Below are 23,760 nucleotides of genomic sequence, written 5' to 3' on the forward strand. Positions count from 1 at the left end.
CAGGAAGCATAGCGCAAATGTGATGGGCTCTGCAGATTTCTCAGTTATTACAAACACTGTGCAAGGTAGAATTGAGCTATACTGACCAGGAGCTTCTGCTCCCAGTTGTGATCCATTGACTGCTGCAGGAAAGTTTATGCGTATGGACATCAGGTAAGGATAGGATTAGTATAATAGCAAAATACTGCGGATGCTGGAAATCTGAAATAACAACAGAAAATGCTGGAAATATTCAGCAGGCCAGGCAGCATCCGTGGAGAGAAGGATAGGATTAGACTCAATTATGATGTCCTCTCTGATCTAATAGGTTGCTGGTGCTCACTATCTAGGCTCGTATATGAAAAATGGCTACTTGAGTGAGGTATCACAGCAGCTGGAGCTATGGACTATACCCCAACATAATTTAGCAACCACTGCATTAGCTTTATCTATCCACTTGAGCACTTCTTCAAAAAAGAAGTGTTTAACAAATTCATGCTGGCTGTCCTTGATTACCTATGCATTTTTAAATGCTCACTACTTTTATCTTGCATGATGGATTCTCAGAGTTTTCCCACAACTGAAGTTAGATTAATTGTTCTCTGATTATCCTGCTTATTTTTCTCTACCTATGGCAAAAGCCTCTGTTATCTCCCTTCTGACTTTTTTCAACAGCCTAGGGCGAATGCCTTTGGGCCCAGTGACTTATCCACTTTGAGTTCTGGCAACTTTTTCAGAATTAATTCATTTTCTACAGTTATCACGAACAATCATGTGTCAAATCTGATATAAAATATTAATTTAATGGCCCAGAATTATCGATCAGCAGCGAAGCTACACTTTGCACAAGGACCTCTCAATCCCTGTGTCGAAAGCTTCAGGTTTTCCGACCTTCAATTCAAATCAACAGAAGTTAATGGGGAATCCCTTGTGCGAACTGCTGTGATGTCAACAGGCTGTCTAAGCAGCCAGTCAAAACGCAGAATTCTCACAGACTGCGAACAACGAAAAGAGTAAGCTCTTAAAATTCTAACTTTTTAAAAATGTTAAGAGAGAGCAAAGCAAAGATTGGGGCTCTCACATGGGGAAAAGGCAAACCCTAAAATAAAGATGGACAAACTTAAAAAATATATATATTTTTGAAAGGTTTCTTAAAAATTGTAATTTTTATTAAAATGGCCAAATTTCACACTGCACAAAATTAAAATTAGTTTTCCAGGTCCTTATCATTTGTTTAGCAGTAATAGTGTTGTCAAAACCCCAGTTACACCCAAATCTTTTTGTTCTAACTTTTTGTGGGGAATTTAACAGTGTGATTACTGTGAAAGAGCTGAACTTTTCGTCCGTTTCCCTGATTTGGCTGATTACACAGATTGCCGGCTCGGTTGGGGGAGCGGGAGGCACAGTGCAGCCTGCATCGGAGCAGTGAATGATAGACTGCAACTTCAGGATTTCCGCATGCGCCAAATCCCGAATTTGCGGTCAGTTTCAAAGGCGGAATGAAGGCGAACGCTGCCGGTTTGCCGTCATCCTGACCGCAAATTGCGGCCTATATCTCTGCTACATCTTGATCTGCCACATTTAGATTCCTCCCTCCTCCATTCCTCAGTGGTCCTTTCTTCTCCTTAACTATTCTTATACTTTATGGCCCGTAATTTCCGATCGCAGGCCTCCCGCGGGCGGAAGCCTGCGATCTGGAAAAATCTGCGTCCTTTCCTGAGGGCTCCCAGGACGCGCACAATTCCGCTCCTGGGCCTCTTCAAACTTGAAATGCGCAGGGCCCATGTATCCCAGAGGCGCAGGTAGTTCGCAGCGTCCCTGGGATCACGTGGGCCATGGGGAGCCAATCACAGAAGAGAATCTCCCTTCATACATTTGACAGGAAGACCTGTCAAATATATGAATGGCGATCAATGAAGAAACATAGGAACTAGACATTCCTACATTACTATCAAGAGACTGAGGTCGACTCAGGCGATCAACAAACGATGTTTAATGTAAAACAAACTGAGTTTAACAAACAAATGCACGAGAACTACGAATACAGGTCTAGTCAGTTCAGAGGCTCCACCAGGACTGCTTGGGCGGTCCCGTGGCTGGCGTCATGACGTTTTTCCCGCCGATGGGGGATCGCGTGATGAACGGCGTGATGTCATCGCGTTTGCCCGCGCTCTTAAAGGGACCGCGCTCTGTACATGCAAACAGTATATACAAAGATACAGACTCAGGCTGTAGTTAATATATTGTTAAAGGGAATTATATACATTCGATCGGTGTCCCTTAGTGGCTCCGCCACATGCGCCCCCCCAGAATTGTCTTTAACAGAAAAGGTGAAACAGCGAGGAGGTCTGACAAGCCTGTCAGAGCGACTTCTGTACAGTTGGAGTGGAAGCTGCTGGATGGCGGGCGGGCTGGCGGGCGGTGGCGCTTGATCTGGCATGGCGACTGTGGGCGGTCAACCACGTTTTGGTGGCTGTGCGGTCTCGACCGGGTGGTCAAGGTCCAAGTGTGCCGGCTTCAACCGGTCAACCGAAATGTGGTCCGGTTTACCTCCGATATCCACCGAGAAAGTTTTGTCTCCCGGCTCTAGCACGCGGAAAGGACCAGTGTAAGGGGCCTTGAGCGGATCCCGATGAGCGTCGTGGCAGATGAACACCTATTCGGCATTCTTCAGCTCTGTTGGGACGTGGGAGCTCTGAAAGCCGTGATGCGGCGTTGGTACTGGTGCAAAACACCTGGCTGCCTCCTGGTGGCTGATGAGTTGATTGGATGCGGACCATGGCTCTGTTGGAGTCGGAAGGTAATCACCTGGTACGCGTAGCGGCTGGCCATAGACGAGCTCTGCCGAGGACGAGGTACAGAAATTCGAAAAGGCCGAATGGGGTGATAACTGCAGTTTTCGGGATGTCTTGCGGGTGCATGGGGACCTGGTGGTAGCCACGAACAAGGTCGACTTTGGGAAAAAATGGTATTTCCTGCCAAATGGGCAGAGAAATCATGGATATGAGGGATCGGGTACCGATCAGGAGTAGTGGCGTCGGTAGTCGCCGCATGGCCGCCATCCGCCGCCAGGTTTCGGGACAATGTGTAGAGGCGTAGACCAGGGACTCTTTTTTTTACTGGCGAATAATCCCTAGCCGTTCCATCGTGGCGTACGCCGCTTTCGCAGCCGCGAGCTTGCCAGGTTCGAGGCGCCGGGCCCGTGCGTAGACCGGGGAGCCAGTAGTGGTGATGTTATGTTCGACACCATGTTTCGTGGCCGTGGAGGAGAAGGTGGGTCTGGTCAGGTCTGGGAAATCTCCTAGCAGGCAAGCGAACTCATCCGGAGGCGGGAACGCACAGGAGATGGTGTGCGACATGGCGTTACTTCGGTGGCAAGGGATGGAGTGGAACGTGGCCGCATTGATTAAACGTCGGTGCCTTACATCAACCAGGAGGCTGTTGGCGCACAAGAAATCCGCACCGAGGATGGCTTGCGAGACCTTGGCTGTGATGAATTCCCAGCAAAGCCGCTGGCCGCCGAAGGTCCGAATAGCCCCGCCATTAGCCGCCTCGAGGGAGAGGCCGTGCCTCCCAGCCTGTATATCAAGATTTGACGCGGGTAGGATGCTACACTGCGCCCCGGTGTCGCATAGGAAACGTCGACCAGAGAGGGAGTCGGTGATAAACAGAAGCTTTCCAGCATTTCCGATTGCCATCGCAGCCGCGGGGCACCCGTTAGAGCTGGTCCTCTTTTGCCAGAGTTGATTTTTTTTGGGGGGCGAGAAGCTGCAGGGAGGGCGGCAACATCTTGCTTTTGCGCCAAAACAGGCGTGGTAGAAGCACAACCCCGCAGGTTGAGGAGCTGGGGTGGCGTCTGTGGGGGATGGGCGCCTCGTGGCAGCGCAGTACTGCTGCGTCACCGCAAAGATCTTGTCCGCTCCGGCAGCAAGCGTTGCGCAGTCTGTGACTTCGGACCGGGCCAGGGCAGCTTGTACTTGCTCCGGTAACTGACTGAGGAAGAGCTCCCTAAAGAGGAAGCATTCCGGTTCGGAGCCAAGGAGCGTGAGCATTTGGCTCATGAGCTCAGACGGCTTGGAGTACCCGAGGCCGGGCATAGCGAGCAGTCGGCGGGCACGCTCCGACTTCGTGAGCCCGAAGACCTGTAACAACCGCGCCTTGATTGTTTCATACTTGCGGTCGTCCGGGGGGTTCTCAAGCAGGCTGACGATCCGCGAGGCGGTGGCGCTGTCGAGTGCGGAGACCACGTACAAGTAACGGGTCTGATCCGCAACGATGTTCCGTAGTGCAAACTGGGCTTCGACTGGGACGAACCACGAGGTCGCTTGTTGCTCCCAGAATTGCAGTAGCTTCAATGCAATGGCGTTTGTTTCCATGCTTCGTTCCTTCTGCGAAAACCGTTCGCAAAAGTTGGGGTCACCAATATAGGAATGTCTAGTTCCTATCAAGAGACTGAGGTCGACTCAGGTGATCAACAAACTATGTTTAATGTAAAACAAACTGAGTTTAACAAACAAATGCACGAGAACTACGAATACAGGTCTAGTCAGTTTGGAGGCTCCACGAGGACTGCTTGGGCGGTCCTGTGGCTGGCGTCATGACGTCATCACGTTTTTCCCGCCGATGGGGGATCACGTGATGAACGGCGTGACGTCATCGCGTTTGCCCGCGCTCTTAAAGGGACCGCGCTCTGTACATGCAAACAGTATATGCAAAGATACAGACTCAGGCTGTAGTTAACATATTGTTAAAGGGAATTACAGGTAGACTATCCTTTATCCGAAAACCTCGGGACCAGCCGAGTTTCGGATAAAGGAGAATTTCGGAAGGTGGGTCGGCGGGGGGGGGGTCGGGGGGGTCGGCGGGGGGTCGTGCGCACGACTTACGCTGACGCTCAGCGTAAGTCAGTCGGGGTCGGCGGGGGTCGGCGGTTGTCGGGGCTGGCGGGGTCGGCGGTTGTCGGGGCCGGCGGGGTCCGCGGGGGGGTCGGCAGCTGGCGGGGTCGGCGGTTGTCGGGGCTGGCGGGGTTGTCGGGGCCGGCGGGGTCCGCGGGGGGGTCGGCGGTTGTCGGGGGCGGGGGGGTCGGCGGGGGGTCGTGCGCACGACTTACCCTTTATCCAAACTTCCGAAACCGGAACCCTCTAAAAACCGAAGGTTTTTTCGTTCGTACGCACGACTTACGCTGAACGAAAAAACCTTCGGTTTTTAGAGGGTTTCGGTTTTCGGAAGTCCGGATAAAGGGTAGTCTACCTGTATATACATTCGATCGGAGTCCCTTAGTGGCTCCGCCACAGTAAAACTTTAAATACATTTTTTTTAATCACTTTTTTAAATGACTTGAAATTACAATAAATTAAGTATTTTAAACAAAAATTAAATTTTTTGAAAAAGATAATTAAAGTTTTTTACGGGGCTAAAAATAGCTTACATTTTTTAGAAGTATTTTTAAAGGATACATCAGTGAAAACATTTTTTTAAAAGCTTTTTTCAACTCTTATCCTGCTTTTACCAGGCGTAAGAATTGTAAGGGTTTTCTGCAGGCGGAGGGTCTCCAAAAAGCAGAACTATCCACCCGCAGAGGCCCTTCTTCCGGGCAGCCGGAGGATCTGACAGATCGGAAATGCTGGTTTTCAGTGCATGCCTGAAACCGGCATTTCTGATGTCCATACGGGTGGATACACAGCGCGTACCCACCCGTAGGGATCGGAATATCTGGGCCTATATATCCTTGTGAATGCCCTGACACTTGCCTTTTATATTTTGTGCTAGCCTTTTTTCTGATTCAATTTTAGCCCTTCTGATCTCCCATTACACCTTCCCACAATACTTTCTATATTCCTCTTGATTTTCTTTAGTTTTGTTATTTATAAATGTAAAGATAACGAGAGAGACTAGGACAAACTTCTTTATGCAGGAGGTTGTTAGAGCATGTAATAGTTGAAGTAAAGACTATTGTATCTTTCAAGGGTAAAACAGATAAACAGATGAAGCAGAGGAGGATACAGGCAATGGGGAGAGAGTAGGGAAATAGGATTAGCTTGGATTGCTGTAGCAGAAAGGTGACACCGATACAGTCGGCTGAATGGCCACCTTCTGTGCTGTAAAGTTTTTTGATTCTGTAGAGTTGGAAACCTATGTGCATAAACTTGGTAGTCCTCATACTTAAGCAAATAGTTACAAACTGTTTCTCTGATGAGCTGTTAACATGTCAATTATGTGCTTTGATATATTTTAAATAAATTATTTTTGTTTCAGATTTTGCTGAGTTTGTTTTCCTTGGACTTTTTCTGTCTGAGATGTCCTTGAAGATGTTTGGTTTGGGGCCAAGAAATTACTTCCATTCCTCATTCAACTGTTTTGATTTTGGGGTAAGATTGAGGTTGTGTGATTGCATGCAGTGGAAATATTAATGTCCAGAGCTCAATAACTAAACATGTGTTGTATATTATTTTTGCAGGTGATCGTTGGTAGTATTTTTGAGGTAATTTGGGCTGCTGTCAAACCGGGTACCTCGTTTGGTATAAGTGTTCTCAGAGCACTTCGCTTACTCAGAATCTTCAAAGTAACCAAGTAAGGAGAATATTAATTATTGTGAACTTTTTTCAATTTCTTTAAAAAAAATTATATTGAATTAGAAGAAAACATTGTTTGCACTGTGACAGGTTTTATGGTTAAACCTGCATCACTTTAAACTGCCTATAAGGCACAACCCAATTCAAATTAGTTCCATCCTGCCCCAGTTCCAGTTCTTTATCCTGCCATTTTACCGTATGAATTTAGAACTGTTCATTTTTTTCTCCCTTGAAAAATTTCATTGGTTTTTCATTCATTGAATCAGTTTGTATTTTGTTCCAATGGACAACTGTGAGTGAGAAGGTGACAAGACATCTCATTGTTGTTACTGGACAATCCTGATGTTTGTGTGCTTACCATTTTGGTGCTTCCCATTTTGTTGAAATAGGACAATGGCCTCATTGTCACATTACTGTTATGTTCATTAATAAATAGACATTCTTATTATGAACACAGCTAGCTTTTGCTAGACACTTTTATTGAGCACATGTGGACTAGGTACTGTATCTGTAGCTTCCATCTTGACTCTTGCCTTGTGGGTAGCGTAGTGCCTCATGGGTAATGTAGTCTTAATATCATACAGCTGGGTAGTGTAGTCTTATACATACAGCTATATACAGCTCTACGGCTCCACCTAGTGTCCACTATAGAATGACATGTTATTGATCATTACATCCCCCTTTCTTTGAGGTTTAACAAAATCAATATCAATCAACTTTCAAGAAAACAATAAAGATAATATCAGTAACACTTTTGTTAGTGCTCTATAAACATAAACATTTTCAAAACAGTCAACACATTTTCAAAGCTTTACATTGTACTCAAAGATTAAGTCTATCAGGCTCTTTTACTTCACGTGTGGATCTTCTCAACACGGGTAAGTCTGATGTGTCTTCATGAGATTGTTCTGGCGGTGAATAACAAGATGCAGTTGCGGCATTGTCATCGATCTGCTCTTGTATAGATCGAGGTCTCCTTGCGATCTTTGCTTGGAGAGGTTTTCAGTGTTTCCTTCACTCTTCATGCCATAACTCTCAATGTAGTCAATGCACTCTCGAAAAACTGCTGGCAGCTGGATCCCATCATACAGCATAGTCCTCTCAGCAGCCTCGGCTAATGGAACACCAAAGATTGGCCTGAGGGAAGAAGGAGTATCCACCGGAACTGCTTCCTGCTCTGGTGCAGGCTTCTTCTTTTTCTTTTTCTCTTTCCACTGCTTAACAACATCTGCTGCGGTTATATCTTTGGACTTTTTCTCCTTGTGTTTTTCCTCTTTGTGCTTTTCTTCCTTTGGCTTCTCTTTGACCTTAAAGTCTTTTTCTTTCTTCTTGGAGAAACTAGGCTTTTTGAAGACATGGATACCCTTTGGCCTTTTCATCCTTGATGGGCTCTCTGCTTCATCACCTGAGTCATCTGGTCTGCTTATGGCACAGTTTATACGGTAGACTCTCTTGACCAGTTCTAAGTCTTCACAAGCTTTGTCACCTAGTATCGAATCAAGTCTTTCAGCCACAACAGATAACATGAGATGATGCACTTTGTCTTTGACTGTCACTTTAAGTCTGCATACACCTAAGCTATCTATTTTCTGTCCATTATAGCTCTTCAGTAGTGCTGACTTTTTCTGTATTTTGGGCTTTTCTTTCATATTGTTAATGTCACTCATACTGATTAAGTTTGCTTTTGCCCCAGTGTCCAGTTTCAATGTAACTAATGCTCCATTTATCTGCAGTGGGATCATCCATTTGTCCACTTTTACTGCATTGACTTTATGTTCAGCATTGTCCATTTCTGAGGGCTGCACATTTTCTGTATCTTTTTTGATATTGTCACATGACACCATTCCTACAAAAAATGTCTCACTTAAATCAGTGTCCTCAATCACATTAACTTGTTGCCCTTTTGTTGTTTTTACTTTTGAAAAGCATTGTTTGGCAAAGTGATTCTTTCCATTACACTTTGTGCACATTTTTCCAAATGCTGGGCATTGTCTTAACTGGTGTTTGTAACCACAGTGTTTACAATTAAAAATTTCATCCTCCGATTGCTTTTCATTTCTGTTCTGCCCACGTTTCTTCCCCTTGTAGGACACAGCACCGACAGCAGCATTATCACTCATTACAATCGCATCATTGTTGATTTCACTGAAAGTCTTCGCGTGCTTTCGAGCTAGCTCGCTGGCTTGGCATATTTTCACCGCATTTTCCAAATTTAGTTTGGTTTCTCTCAACAGACGTTCCCTGATATTTTTATCATGAATACCAAACACAATCTGGTCACGAATCATGGATGATTTCAGCTCAGAGAAATTACATGTCTGTGCTTTCAGTTTCAGATCAGTTATAAAGCTATCAAAAGTCTCATTTTGTTGCTGTGTCCGAGAACGGAAGATGTATCTTTCATACGTCTCATTCTTTTTGGGAGAGCAATGTGCATCAAATTTTTTTAGCACATCTTCTAATTTTTCTCTATTCTCCCCTGGATTAAATACAAATGTATTAAATACCTCTATCGCCTGTGTGCCTGCAACCGTAAGCAGCAACGCCATCTTCCTTGCGTCTGGCTTCGTACCGAATCCGATGGCTGCAATGCAGAGTTCGAATTGTTGTTTAAAAGTCTGCCAATTGTAGTCGATTTTTTCTGTGAGATTCAAACGCTCTGGTGGCTTCAAATTCTCCATGTCGCTTTTCACAATTTTCAGCAGATCTTCACCACCCTGGTACCATGTTATGTTCATTAATAAATAGACATTCTTATTATGAACACAGCTAGCTTTTGCTAGACACTTTTATTGAGCACATGTGGACTAGGTACTGTATCTGTAGAGGCTTCCATCTTGACTCTTGTCTTGTGGGTAGTGTAGTGCCTCATGGGTAATGTAGTCTTAATATCATACAGCTGGGTAGTGTAGTCTTATACATACAGCTATATACAGCTCTACGGCTCCACCTAGTGTCCACTATAGAATGACATGTTATTGATCATTACAATTACTAGAAATAGCCAGTTATATAAAGATACTTATGTCTAAGCATGAAATACACATGATGGACTCTGAACAGGGAAGAACCATAAGAATTGCCCTAACTATGTGAAGCTGGAATAAAAACCTGAATTCCAGAATGAGAAAAGGCCATTAGGCCCATCAAGTTTGCTAGATCCAGAGTCAAAGTGTGATTATTCTATCATGCATTTCCCCTAGCACCATTGCCAACAACATCACTTATTTTAAGAAACACTTCTATTCCCAATTTCCGATGGAGAACAAAAATTCAACAGTAGTTTTAATATCTCGCTAACCCTCAGCTGAGCTTCTTAACAAGTATTGGTCCAATTCCCTTTTAAAGGTATTAATTGACCTTGAACCAGATATCATCTCTGGGACTCAGTTCCACATGTCCACTGTCCTGTGCGATTCAGAAGTATTCTGCTAAGTATTATGTTGGTATTGATAATGAATTGCTACTTATGGAAATCACACAAGTAACCCTGGGATGAGAGGGCTGTCCTATCATGAGAGATTGTGCAGAATGGGCCTATACTCTCTGGAATTTAGAAGAATGAGAGGTGATCTCATTGAAACATACAAGATTCTGAAGGGGATTGACAGGGTAGATGCTGAGAGGTTGTTTCCACTGGCTGGAGTGTCTAGAACTAGGATAAGGGGAAGGCCATTTAAGACTGAGATGAGGAGGAATTTCTTCACTCAGAGGGTTGTGAATCTTTGGAATTCTCTGCCCCAGAGGGCTTTGCATGCTGAGTCTTTGAGTATATTCAAGGCTGGGATCGATAGATTTTTGGATTCTTGGGGCATCAAGAGATATGGAGATCGGGCGGGAAAGTAGAGTTGAGGTCGATGATCAGCCATGATCTTATTGAATGGCACAGCAGGCTCGAGAGGCTGTATGGCCTACTCCTGCTCTTATTTCTTATGTTCTTAGCCCACATTTTAACTGTTGCTACTAAGTAAAATGTCTTTTACTATAATGTGATGTTTGTAGTCAGCCATTTTTCAAAGCAGGTAACAGGACACCCTCTTACTAAGCTCCTAAAACAACTGCAGTGTCTTGCAGCACTTTGAATCATTGAATCTTACAGCATTGATGGAAGCCATTCGGCCCATTGTGCCTGTGTCAGCTCTTTGAATGCGCTATCTAATTAGTCCCACAGCCCCGCAAACTTTCCCTTGTGTAATCCCTGTCCATTCAACCTTACAACACATTGAAACACAGCAGCTTTTGGTAATCACTAGTTTGTTTTATTATTCAAGGACTTCTATGACTATGCGAGATGTGAGCTTTTCTGCTTGCTTATTTACAATTAGAACTTAAGCCTCAAGTGTTTCATTGTCTCGCAGCATTCATTTGAGTTTCCAACTCTTCCCAATTGTGAAGCCATTTTATCCATTTTATGCTTTGACTGTCTTTTTAAGCTCATTGAACTTTCATGTCAAGAAAAGTCCACCTTGCTAGTGTGAAACCTCCATTAATAGAAGTTTCTCAATGTACAATTTTCACAAACTTATTAACTACAATCATCTATACACTTACACATCAATATGCATTATCTCAACCAGTTCGAAGTATGTCACACGTGTCAATAAATGCTAAACATACTAATATGATCAATATTCATCCAGTAACTCATTCAAATCTTATTAAAATGATTTTAATTTTCTTCAAAGTGTAAAGTCTTACAAAGAATGTGATTTTAAGATTGAAGTCACAGAAAAGGATGGACTAGCTTTATTTAAGAATTGCTCATTATTAGATAAGATGCTGTTGTGGCTGTTTTCGTAAAATGATGATTGATCTGTGTTTTTAAAGGTATTGGAACTCGTTGCGCAATCTGGTGGTATCTCTGTTGAACTCCATGAAATCTATCATCAGTCTGCTTTTCCTGCTTTTCCTGTTCATTGTAGTCTTCGCCTTACTTGGAATGCAACTCTTTGGGGGACAGTAAGTCGCACTCTAGTACAATACGAATTTTAAACTATAATTTTTTTTTATTATTGAGAAACCTAAATGAAAGGCAAAGGCCTGTAGTGCAAGATGCCAGCAAGATTGGAAAGGAAAGGAGAGGAGATTAAATCAATCAAGAAATAGTGGGGAGAGAATACCACGCTTGGGATTTCAAAGCCTGTACATTGTCGGAGGTTGGGGAGATTGACAGAGGCTAAAAGTGTTGCATAATTTTGAGGTCGTGAAAAAGGATAGGGTCGATTTTATTTCCCGATGGGAACGTGACCTAGCAGGTTGGCCGGAAGCAGCTGCCTGGCCGTCACAATCGCGCGGCTTAGAGGCCACCACCAGGAACCCATGGGAACAATCCCTGGCACAAAGTAAGTGGCTGTGAGGACTTGTGGAGCAGAATCACGTTCCGGAGGCATGGAAGCAGGGGTCAGAGGAGGCGTAAGAATTCCTTGTGGGGCCCATTGGAGCACTACTGCTCCTCCTGGCCCACAAGGAACCGTACAAATTTATTTTTAAACTTATCTTATTGGGCCTCTTCTGACCCTGGCTCCTGTTGCCAGCAAGTTTGGCCTGGCTAGTGATGTCACTACTGCTCCCCACTCGGTCCTCAGACTAAAATAGCAGTTGGGCCCCCCTCCATTTTAACTGCTCCCGCCCAGTTTCCAATGAGGAGGGAAAGGGTTAAAATTCCCTCCAATGCGACAATATGGGACACTGCAATAAGTCTTGATTTCAAAGCAGTGACCTTATATGGAGGAGGAGGAAGAGTTATGTGAGTTGGCATATTTCAAGTTTAGGAGGAATAGGAAAGAAAAGTGTCGAGAAGCTATGATGGAAGTCTCAAAGTAGAGAGAGAAAGATGAGAGATACGCTTTAGTTGAAAGGATTAAAAATGCTGCCACACAACCACATCTTGGACATGCCGTATAATCGCAGTATTAACACAGTTATAAAACAGTTACAATACTTTGAGAAGGTTGAATGGAATAGTGGCTTCAGACGGTAGCTTCCTTTCACTTGAGTTCAAATCCAGCTCAGGTTGCACGTGTGCATGTTCTGAAAATCCACAGTAAATGGTTGAACAGCACGGAGGGAATCTCAGTCCATTGGCGCACTCCCAGTTTATCTGCATGGTCTGCTCATCACAGCCGCTTCCATCATCAAGAACATTCAGATGCACCTTTAAAAGTTTGGTCTGAGAATCATGCTTCAATCAGTGTTTTTCAGCACAATTACATTTTGTATTGCAATACTGCTATTGGGACTTGTATTGCTGTCTGCAGTCGTAACGTAAACCTCTACCAGTGTTAAACAGTGGAAGCAGCAGCTAACTTGCATGTGGTTTTGTTTGTCTCTAGATTTAATTTTGAAGATGGAACCCCTCCGACAAATTTTGATACATTTCCTGCTGCAATTCTCACTGTGTTCCAGGTAAAAAAAAAAAACATGCGTTTTATTGAGTGAATTAAGTTCTTTTTAGAATAGCAAAATACTGCAGACGCTGGAATCCAAAACAAAAACAGAAAATGCTGGAAACACTCAGCGGGCCAGGCAGCATCTCTCTCGAGAGAGAAACAGAGTTAATGTTTCAGGCCTGTGACCCTTCATCAGAACTCGATGTTGAGCTTCGTTGGAACAGTGTTCTCGGTCTCTTACACTGTTTCAACAAAGCTCAACGTAAGCTTGAGGAACAGCACATCTTTCGATTACGTGCTTTATAGCCCTTTGGACTCAACATCCAGTTCAACAATTTCAGACCATAACCTCTGCCCTTATTTTTTTCAGGCGGCAGCTGTTGATGATTCTGCCATCCCCATTTGCAACATTTAACCATTCCTGCCTTGCACCCTATCACAGACCGTTCCTTTTTTTCTTTCCTTCCCCCCCCCCCCCTTTCCCTGCCCCTGCACCTGGTTAAAATCTGTTACATCTCTAACTTTTTCCAGTTCTGACGAAGGGTCACAGACCTGAAACATTAACTCTGTTTCTCGCTCCACGGATGCTGCCTGACCTGCTGAGTGTTTCCAGCATTTTCTGTTTGTTATTTTTAGGTTATTCTGTTTTTAAGTCGTGCATTGGCTGTTGCATACAATAAGATTGCAGTGAACATTAACAGTAGACACCACTTGTGACTTGACTCACTTTCTGGGTCTTACATGCTCACCAATGCACTCCGATAATGAAAGTAAACATGAGCAATAGCCTAGATATACAGCATTCATAGCATCAAGCGTAGAGCTACTAATTAGACTCGATCATGGAGCTCCCTGATGGCTTTGTGCTGAGGGAGAGGGGAGGGACACTACGAATAGCCACTGCGCTCCCGGGTTAGGAACGGAAAACATCAGCCATAGTTCCTGCTCCTGATCGCTATCCAGGGATTTCTGCCAGAAAGCGACGATGTGAAATGAAGAAAGGATCAGGGCCAATTTTGAAGTTGAAAAGCCTGCCAATGTTCACATGCAAAGAATGTCTACTTGCGTGGGAAACCAGAGAGCTCGCAGAGCTTGCTGAACTATACCCTACCATAAGTCGCTTCCTGAAGGAGTGGTGAGAAGAAAATAATAGAAAAAGTACATTGCGAGAGGAAGAGGATTGCAGCCAGGGTCTGATAAAAGCGCACACTTGCTGCTTCTCATGCAAAAACAAAATCCTGTACATAGACAAACATACGTTACGAGAGAGTTGAGATCATTTTTTGTGGTATTTAAACACCTGTATGCAATGGTTTAATACAAAGTGCCAAGTCATGGTCAGCTCTTATATCATGTACAGTACATTAGTGAGGCAATACAATATTATAATTATTATTGATGATTTTAACAAGGATCTCAGATCTGTATCTTCAGTGAGATCGTCATATTTTTGAGCCTTTACATTAGATATTTTCTCGGGTTCAGTGTCACCGGCCACTCCTGTAAATGGATCTGGCATCCCCAACAATCCAAGTACGTACATCTTTTTTTCTGCCCAATATCTAGACAAACAATCACAAGACCCAAGGACCACAACAGAGAAACTGTACTCTGTGCACCAGCAATTGGAATATGCTACATCATTCACTTCCCTTCGAAAAGCAGACTGAGATTCAGGCTCTGAACCAACATCTGCATTTACATTGAACGGATTAGTAAAGAGTAAAAATTACAACGGAGTGAAATATACATTTCTCTACTCTCCTCGAAACATAAAATAATAATGGCTCCGCTTGCTTTCAGTCGACACATAGGGAAATTGGTCATGTGGGGTGGTGCAGAGCAGCAAATCAGCACCCTGTTTTACACCCCGCTGGATTTTCTTTTCCATTGAAGTCAATGGAAACAGCCCCAAAACCGTTTTCATCTTTTATTTTAGTTCGCCCATGAGGAGCATTCCTCTACGCAGCCTCCCCCCTCCACCCCCGGATCACCTCCCCACCCCCTGCAGGGCTGGACAGTCGGCTGGCTCGGTTTAGGAGCCGACCGATTTCCTGCTCTCCGAACCGGCGAGTTGCATGGGAGCATTGGCTTGACACACAGCTCACTGGATCCATGCAAATGAGGCCCGGGTTTCAAAATGGCTTTGGCCTCACAGCAACAGCAATGGGTGGGCGACGGGCACACGCCACTCGCTGACGGCCCGTGTCGCGCCATTAAAATTGGCCCCGTTCCCTCCTTAAAGGTCTTAGACACAACTGTGAATGAAATCCGCGATCCCAGGCTGGGCCCTAATTCTTTGCTCTGTATCGAGCTAAGACGGGAGCATCTTTGAATTTATAATGAAAGAAAAGGCGGTATATGTCTACATGTCTTCTAATTAAATTAGATCAATAGTGATACGTCAATACTGAATGGATATCCATTCCTTGACGATGTCTGTGATTGAATATAAAAGTTCAGGCCATTCAGACAGTTCGCGCCCAGCTTATCCCCTTGCAGCCACCTGACTGGTCCCTCAGTTGATAGCTGAGGGATACGCTGCGTGACCTTGGGTTTGAATCTTTACATGCTGTTTTTAGCAATACGAAATACAAGTTAAAAGTTCAACATATAAAAAGCACATTTTTTGTCATGGAGACTTTGATGGATAGAAGATGTAGGTTACTTTTCCACACTTAATCTTGATTTAAAACATTTTAAGTTTGTAGCTAATTGAAAATCTTCACAATCATTGAAGCTTCCCATCAGTAATGTAGATGATAAGTGCTAATGAAGCAATTGAATCTATTCTTCCGTTATTAATTGCACAGGTCTTGACAGGAGAAGACTGGAATGCAGTTATGTATTTTGGAATCGAATCACAAGGAGGAGTAAAAAAAGGAATGTTTTCATCTGTTTATTTTATTATCTTGACACTGTTTGGTAATTGTATCCTTTGAAACTTGGTCAACACCTCTTGTTGAAATTTGGCGGGTCATAATTTCATCTTTTATACCTGTTGGCTAGTAATCATTGTGGAGTGTTGCTAATCCTCAATTGAGCTGAATGGCGTAAATCTGGAGAAAAACTGATAATCTATTAGTGTCCTGCAGTCAACAACTGTTCCTTCTGTCGGCTGAGCTGTGAAGCAACTTCAGCATCACAAATCCTGGATACGTTTGCCCCTCTCCTCACTTTCCCCTCTCCCACCAAGCAACCAGAGCACGTGTGCAAGTGAGTTAATGAATAGACAAGATTGGAGAGTGGAAAGTGTCGTGGACAGTGTTGATACTCTTTTAACTTTGACCTTAAAACATATCTATTTCCTTAGCTTTATCGTGAACAGACACCCTTCTCAATGTCTTCTTGGCCATTGCAGTTGACAACCTGGCAAATGCACAAGAACTGACAAAGGTTCGCACTTCAAGTCATTCTCTTCCTTGTAAATAAATGTTTTGAGGTGAAACACAAATGATTTCTCTTGGCCCTTATCATGTGTTTTGCTTATACTGGAACACAACAACAACAATATTGTATTTATATAGCGCCTTTAACGTAGTAAAATGTCTCAAGGCACTGCACAGGAGTATTGTAAGACAAAAGATTTGACACCGAGCCACATAAGGAGAACTTAGGGCAGGTGACCAAAAGCTTGGTCAAAGAGGTAGGTTTTAAGGAGCATCTTAAAAGAGGAAAGAGAGGTAGCGAGGCGGAGAGGTTTAGGCAGGGAATTCCAGAGATTAGGGCCGAGGCAACAGAAGGCACGGCCACCAATGGTTGAGCGATTATAATCAGGGATGCTCAAGAGGGCAGAATTAGAGGAGCACAGATATCTTGCGGGGGGGGCGGTTGTGGGGCTGGAGGAGGTTACAGAGATAGGAAGGGACGAGGCCATGGAGGGATTTGAAAACAAGGATGAGAGTTTTGAAATCGAGGTGCTGCTTAACTGGGAGCCAAACAAAACAGCATCTTGTTCTATTAAAGATCACTTTCCCTTTTATTAAGGAACAGAACATTTTAAATGTGAAAAATGCTTGTTGTCCTCAAAGACACAAAGTTGACAAACCAAACATTACAGAAACAACATAATTAATTGCACATCACACATAATGAGTTTATTCCTATTATATTCAGTTCAGAAGCTTGTCTGACACAATTGAATAGTACAATTATAGTCAATGGCCCAGAAATTAGGTTCGGGGGCTTGCCGCGTGTGCAAGCCCCCGATGTGCACTCACCCGGCGCGCCGACATCTGAAGCCTGGGCCTGCTTGGAATTCCTGTCACTGGCCCGGTTCAGATGTCGGCGCGATGTACTTGCCTGATCCAGCGGCATAGTTAGTGCGATATGCCGGCTGGGATCAGGTGAGCACTGTGCAGCCAATCAGGGGAGGGGAAACTTCATTCATGAGTTTGATAGTAAGAACTGTCAAACTCATGAAAAGTACGGGCGCCCAAAAGACTAGTTTAACTTTAAGTAAAATTTTAAAAAACATCCCAATAATTAAATAAACTATAAATAACTAAAAACTATTTTAAACAATTAATCACATTTTTGAAAAAAATAATTTTTTTAAAAATCGGTTCTAAAACTACACTTACCTTACTGTAAAGTCCTTAAAAACAATAAAGCTGTGGAAAAAATGTTATAATTTTATGTAATAGACCACTTACCTTAAAGAATGAAGTCTTTACGTCTCCTTTTTACATTCGTAAAAAGGAGAGGCCCTTACACACGCGCAAACCTGTGGGGGAAAAAAGGAATTTCAGCGCGCATGCGCAGACTCCTGCGCGCACGCGTTCGTCCTCTGAACCCCTTGGTTCAGAGGACAGGAAATGCCGGTTTCCCGCGCATGCGCTGTGCATGCTGAAATCCGGCACTTCCAACGGGCCCACGCGTGAGTACCCCGTCCGTACTCACGCGTTGGGACCGGAATTACTGGCACATTAAATGTGAGTTGTTTCCATTTCCAACTAAAGTGCATCAAACTAATGTATCCACTGTAGAGGTAAAAAGATGGATGCAATGGCAATGAAACTTTTCACCTCCACAGTAATTACTTTGCATAATGTTGTCAGAGGGTAACTTGTCAGTCGACAGATGCCAGGGAGACAGAGGGAGAAATTGAAGAGCAAGAATCGCTCCTGCACACAATCTAGCAGCAGGCTTAAATGGGCCATCTGCCCTGAGCTGAGAAGACCACATTGTTCATATATCAAGCACGCTGTTCCCTGCCTGTTAAAAAAATGTTCCTCGCTTACAACACACAACTGTGCGATTTGCTCAAAAATTGCTGTAAGTCGCCTGTCCTCCTTCACCTGGGGAGAGGGGGCGAGCCAAAGAGAGGGAAAGAAAGGAAAATATAAAGTTCAGGAAATGGGAAGGGGAGAATATTTTTAACAAAAACAGAATTGTGCAATTAGAAACCAATAGCAATAAACATTTCTAAAGTTAATTCAAATGAATTAGAGTTCAGGGAAAGTGCAGAAATTTCAAAACTTGCGTCAACAAGAAGAGTTTCCAGCAATGTCGCATTTCTGAGGTGTTTGTGTGCCATTTCAATTAATTTGATCCAAAAACTAGCTTCTTCTACCAACTTTGAGTGCCTCCCCATAAATACTAGGAAGGTTGCCTGCAGGGCATCAGCCTCTTTTTGTATGAAATGTAGTAACAGTGAAACAAACCCCTTTCCAAAACAATCATCATTTCCGAAGAAAATCGGTACTGAAAAAGAGTCACTGTTGCCAGGTGGTAGATTACAGTGATTAGGTAATGAATTGCACGGTAGGCTGGCCCAGCCAGGTTCCTTCCAGCATTACGGTAAAGAAGAGTTTCATCCCGTTGGTTACTAGCCATTAACAGTGATGTTCAGGGAAACCTGTGTTTAATGCAAGTTTTGGGGAGGTTTAACATTGTTTAAGCTACTTGTATTATATATTCCATTAATACTTGTATTCACATTCACAGGTCCAATCTAACAGTTAGCTCTATATCTATATCGTACCTTGCTTATATTGGCTACATTATAGGAGCTGTTACTTGGAAGCCACTGTAGCATTTTGGTTGGAAAAAAAGTAACAAGCTTGAATATTCCAAATGACCTGGGGTGTCCCCTCTCCATACTGCCCATAGCTAGTAAATGGGGAGTGCTTCTGGTGATGACTCTCCTTCCTGTGGGCAAGCCATTGGCAACATAGAGAGCAAGAACCCTTGGCCCTTTTACTGGAGCCAGTGGGGGAACAGGGTACATTCCCATACATGGCATGATGTGTTGGCACCCTGGAGACAGCACTATTATACTTTCATAGAATCATACAGCACAGAAGGAGGCCCATCGTGTCTGTGCCGCTCTTTGAAAGAGCTATCCAATTAGTCGCACTGCACTGCTCTTTCCCCATAGCCCTGCAATTTTTTCCTTTTTAAGTTTATATCCAATTCCCATTTGAAAGTTTCCATTGAATCTGCCTCCACCACATTTTCAGGCAGCGCATTCCAGATAGCAATTAGTTGCATAAAAAAAAAGTCTCCTCACCTCCCCTCTGGTTCTTTTGCCTATCTTAAATCTGTGTCCTCTGGTGACCGACCCTCCTGCTAGAGGAAACGATTTCTCCCTATCTACTCTATCAAAACCTCTCATAGTTGGCTTAGTAAATTTTTCTAATGTAATAACATTTAGCCTTAGCAATGTTAAGGGGAAAAGAAACATTTCAGTGTTAATGTTTTGAAAGCTTGGCACATATTTCATTCTTGAAAGGATTTCAGCAACATTATAATGTCAGTTGAAATAAAATGTGCAGGCATTGAGTGGAACAATATGTATCTCAGAACCACATTCTACCATTTCCCTCTTCAGGACGAAGAAGAGATGGAAGAAGCTAACATCCAAAAAAATACCATCCAAAAGGCAATGGAGGTGGCAGATGTCAGCCCACTATCTGCAACTACTCTGTCCATAGCAGCGTAAGTTCAGAGATCATGCAGCAGCATTGTGCGTGCAAATTTATTTCTGTATATCATTGCACTTCACATGCTCTTTGCATGACATCAAAGCTGTTGGTATTTCAGTCTATTTTGTTTTATGAATGCTCTTTTATTTGTCATTATTTAAGTTCAGATATTTTAATTTTGTCATTGACATCCAAGACTTGGACCATGGAATCTGCATCTAACATAATGCCAGTGAGTTATCTGTAACGTCCACCGGACTAGCCTCAGCACGTGACAGTGGGGGCACTAAAATAGGTATCAGCGTCCCTGGGCTAAAAAGAGAAAATATAGACAGCCACCTTATCGCTATTTGATAATCCCTGCTGGAAGAGTGTACATTGGGTGAAGGCAAGATCATGTTGAAAAGTGTTGTCTTCCCATGGTTCATTAGCCTCCCTGCTCATTCCTGAAGATTGTTCACTTGGGAGAGCTACCAGAAGGTTGTTGGTGACTGTGGAACCATATTGGGGTGAGTATCGCTCCCCTGTTGTCCTCCAAAAGGATTCAAAGGGAGTTCCTGAACAAGAAGGACATCTCAAGTCCTAGAGGGTAGATTATGGGGTGGATTGACGAGAGCGATTCATGAGTAGCTGCTGTCACCTGGGACTTGTTGGATTGCCTTCAGGGGTCAGAGAGGACATTTCAGAGCTTTTCCTAAATTGGCCTCAGGTTTTGTTTTCGCCCTCCCAGGAGATGATGTGACCAGGAGGAAGGCGAGCTGATGGTGTGCGTGGTTACACCATGTCTGGATGGGGCAGATATGATGGACCAAATGGTCTTTCCTCATCCTAGTCATATGTTTGTCTGTACTTCAGCTAAGTCACTAGCTTCGGGAGAGTAGAAACTAGGGGTGGTGGGGGGCTGAAAGTGGGGAACAAAGAAAAAGTCGTATTCCATCGCTTAATGTCTGATTTTTCTATTTATCCCATGTTTTTTTTAAAATTTGCAATAATATTAAAAAGCTATGCCTTGGTTACTGACAGAGACAGTGTTATTCAGTCTATTGTGCCTACAATACAGTTGGAACTAAAGGTATCGATTATTGCTTCGCATATATAGGATTCATTTATATGGATTAAAACATATTTTCTGTTCTCTTGTTTTAATTTGAATGAAAAACCATTTCATTTTGGTTGTGTTTTCTTTCTGTTCAGCTTTTCGTTGCTTTAATTTGAGTTGTACGGAGGTGAGTTGATATAATCAGCCCCAGAACCCATCCCCGCTCTTTCCTCAAGCAACCAAGTATTGGTCCAGTACTCTGTGTTCTCCTCAATTGGTTTATTTTGATCAGAGGCTAAATGCAGCAGTGAAAGCAAGAAGTGGAGATTTGCAGGGCAGAGAAGCCACTTTTAGCAAATGATGCAACCCGATAATTGCCGTGCTTTTTTAACTACTTTCTGATGAGGTTTAGCAAAATATGATGTAGCATTGATCTGGTCTATCTAGTTCACGGTTCCGAGGAATAATGGCCCTTATTCTTTCCAGAACACTGGTTAGCATTAGCTTCACTTCTGCTGGTGCCGAAAAATTTGCTCCACTATGACAAGCACACTGGCAACAACATTGGGGGCAATCTGCGTGCAATCCTGCCTTATGTAGCCTATATTTCTATTCAATCACTGCAGATTATTAAAAAATGGTTAATGTATTTCTGAAAAATCATTTACCAACGCCAATTTAATTGGGAAACCAGGGAAAACTGGGGCCTTCTGACATTAAGTGCCAGATCAGTTTAATGACCTGTTGCTCATAGCAATTCAAGTTTTTTTGCTCAGTAAAATGGCAGAATTTAGAAAATGAATGTTCACGGACCTCCTAAGTTGTTTATGTGGATTAAAAATGTCTGAATATCGAGCTTTGCAGACTTCTTCAACAGGGACTTTTCAAATGTTAATCTTGACCCCCCCCAAAAAGTACAATTCTGTACTTTTCTTAATGCTTTCTTTTGGTGAGTGTTATTGAGTGTTTCCACTTTTTGCCTTTGCTGTGTGTCTAATGATAAAGCAGCTTGATTCAGCCACTTTCTTCTGTCCCGTGTTTCAAATGTGGTAAGTAGTTATCGTGTAAATAAGTGGACGCACTCCCTTTTTTCCCTCTGATTGTGTGATATTGCCTAACCCCGCTAGGCCTTGCGACTATATTTTTGATTTGATTTGTCATTAATCTGTTTAAGATTGTGATTTCAGGAATGATTTTTTACAGAAGTGACAATTGCTCAATTTATTTCCTTATTGAAGGTCCTGTATTGTAGTACTGCGGTAGCACTTTAAATGGAAAGCAGGATGGAGTCCGAAGGTTGAAACATTGAGACGGATTGTTGTTTAGTTGCATTGATTGTGATTTGGTAGCAGTTTTCACCAGAACAACTGCTCTGATCAAGTCTGCGGAGGTGGAGGCGCAGACAAAATGCAACCTGCCTGTGAATATGATGGAGCCTGTTGATCTTTTCCCAATGTATTTTTTGTCTCATCTTTTTTGCATGTGCAGTTTTGTAAAGCAAAATCGAGGTGCTCTATCTCGCAGCTCGTCAGTCTCCAGCGTAAATTCACCGTGAGTTGCTCTCTGTTACAATATTATACAGTAACCCCTTCAGAAAGTGTCATTCACCATTGTAACACCAAGTGTGAAGAGCGGATGTTGTAAACATGCAGTGGCTGTGCTCTTCCTACTGTTTGGACAACTCTTTCTGTCCACTACATTCACTGGCATTGGTGGCGTCTGTGCATTTCAATTTGTTGGCACTTTATTATGTTCCTTTGACCTTTTCTACACTGAATCAGGTAACATATCAACTTGAGCAAGAAAGTCTAAATTTCATGTCATCCAAACATGGGTAGTAGCAATCCTTATTCCATCAAATTGTCTAATTAAGGCCACAATAAAATTACATGCAAACAAATAAAATAGCTGTCTGTCAAAATCAATTAGAAATAATTGACCCTGTCTTCTTTCATTCAAAATTAAGAGTGTTAATGATACCATAAAGTATTTCTAATTCATCTGATGTCTGCTTCCCTTTAAAATCTTCATGATTTATAAACTCTGAGCTAAGTTTAAAATACTACAGAATTGTATTATTCCTATGTTAGCCAATGATATACAGTCCATAGCTTCCTCAAATGATACCCATTTACAACTGGCAGTTAAAACCTTCAGTCCATTTTAGTCACCATTGTGTAACGTGTTCAATGACACGTGGATTTTTATTTTATAGTTCTGTAAAACTATGATTGTGACATTTATACAACTTCAGCAATAAGGATCCGGATATTATTTTGGCCCTTCAATCAGCTGTAGTTCTTAACGTGTTGTTAAATTCAAAGATATTTTAAGAAGGGGAAATTCAGTTCTCCAAGGTAACTGTAAAACACATGTATTGGAAGAAATGAATCACGTAAAATAAATGGATCTTACAATAATGCAGTGTTCAGGACCTTTGCCCATGTTTGATTTTATTCCTGCCAGTTTTTGCTGTACAGTAGGAAAATAGGGGCCTGGAACTGATATTGTGCGATGTTGCTGTCTGAATATTTGGTTGGCTTTGTTGATTGTAAATGGGTTAATGCCTCTGTTAATATAGTGGACAAAGGAATTCAAAACAAATGCTGTAGGGGCACATACAATATTACATGGCGTGCCTTCATAGCCCCAATGTTTTACGAGTACACACTTGGGAAAAAATTCCCACTGTTTCATTTAATTTTATCGTATATCGGTGATGCCTTGCTGATTAGAATCCTGCAGGCGAAAGTGTAGCATTTGACGCCTCACCAGTTGATTTTATTGAAATAAAAAAATAAAGCCTATCAGCAATTCTAGCAGTGCAATGGATTTTTAAAAAAATATTGTGC

At 43.0% G+C, this 23,760-nt stretch overlaps 1 protein-coding gene across 1 annotated transcript in view; it reads left to right on the forward strand.

Annotated features, from left to right (window-relative positions):
• The window catches only part of cacna1ba (calcium channel, voltage-dependent, N type, alpha 1B subunit, a), an 820,126-nt gene that overhangs the window by 603,872 nt on the left and 192,494 nt on the right, over nt 1-23,760 (forward strand). The window contains exons 14-21 of the mRNA XM_085965795.1: nt 6,235-6,347; nt 6,437-6,549; nt 11,379-11,510; nt 12,884-12,956; nt 15,754-15,871; nt 16,269-16,336; nt 19,776-19,882; nt 22,397-22,459. Of these exons, the coding sequence (XP_085821921.1) occupies nt 6,235-6,347; nt 6,437-6,549; nt 11,379-11,510; nt 12,884-12,956; nt 15,754-15,871; nt 16,269-16,336; nt 19,776-19,882; nt 22,397-22,459 (787 nt within the window). The remainder of the gene's footprint in view (nt 1-6,234; nt 6,348-6,436; nt 6,550-11,378; nt 11,511-12,883; nt 12,957-15,753; nt 15,872-16,268; nt 16,337-19,775; nt 19,883-22,396; nt 22,460-23,760) is intronic.

Source organism: Somniosus microcephalus, chromosome 23 (genome assembly GCF_052327205.1).
Source record: "Somniosus microcephalus isolate GS21.2 chromosome 23, FLI_Smic_1.0, whole genome shotgun sequence".
NCBI classification, from domain to species: Eukaryota; Metazoa; Chordata; class Chondrichthyes; order Squaliformes; family Somniosidae; genus Somniosus; species Somniosus microcephalus.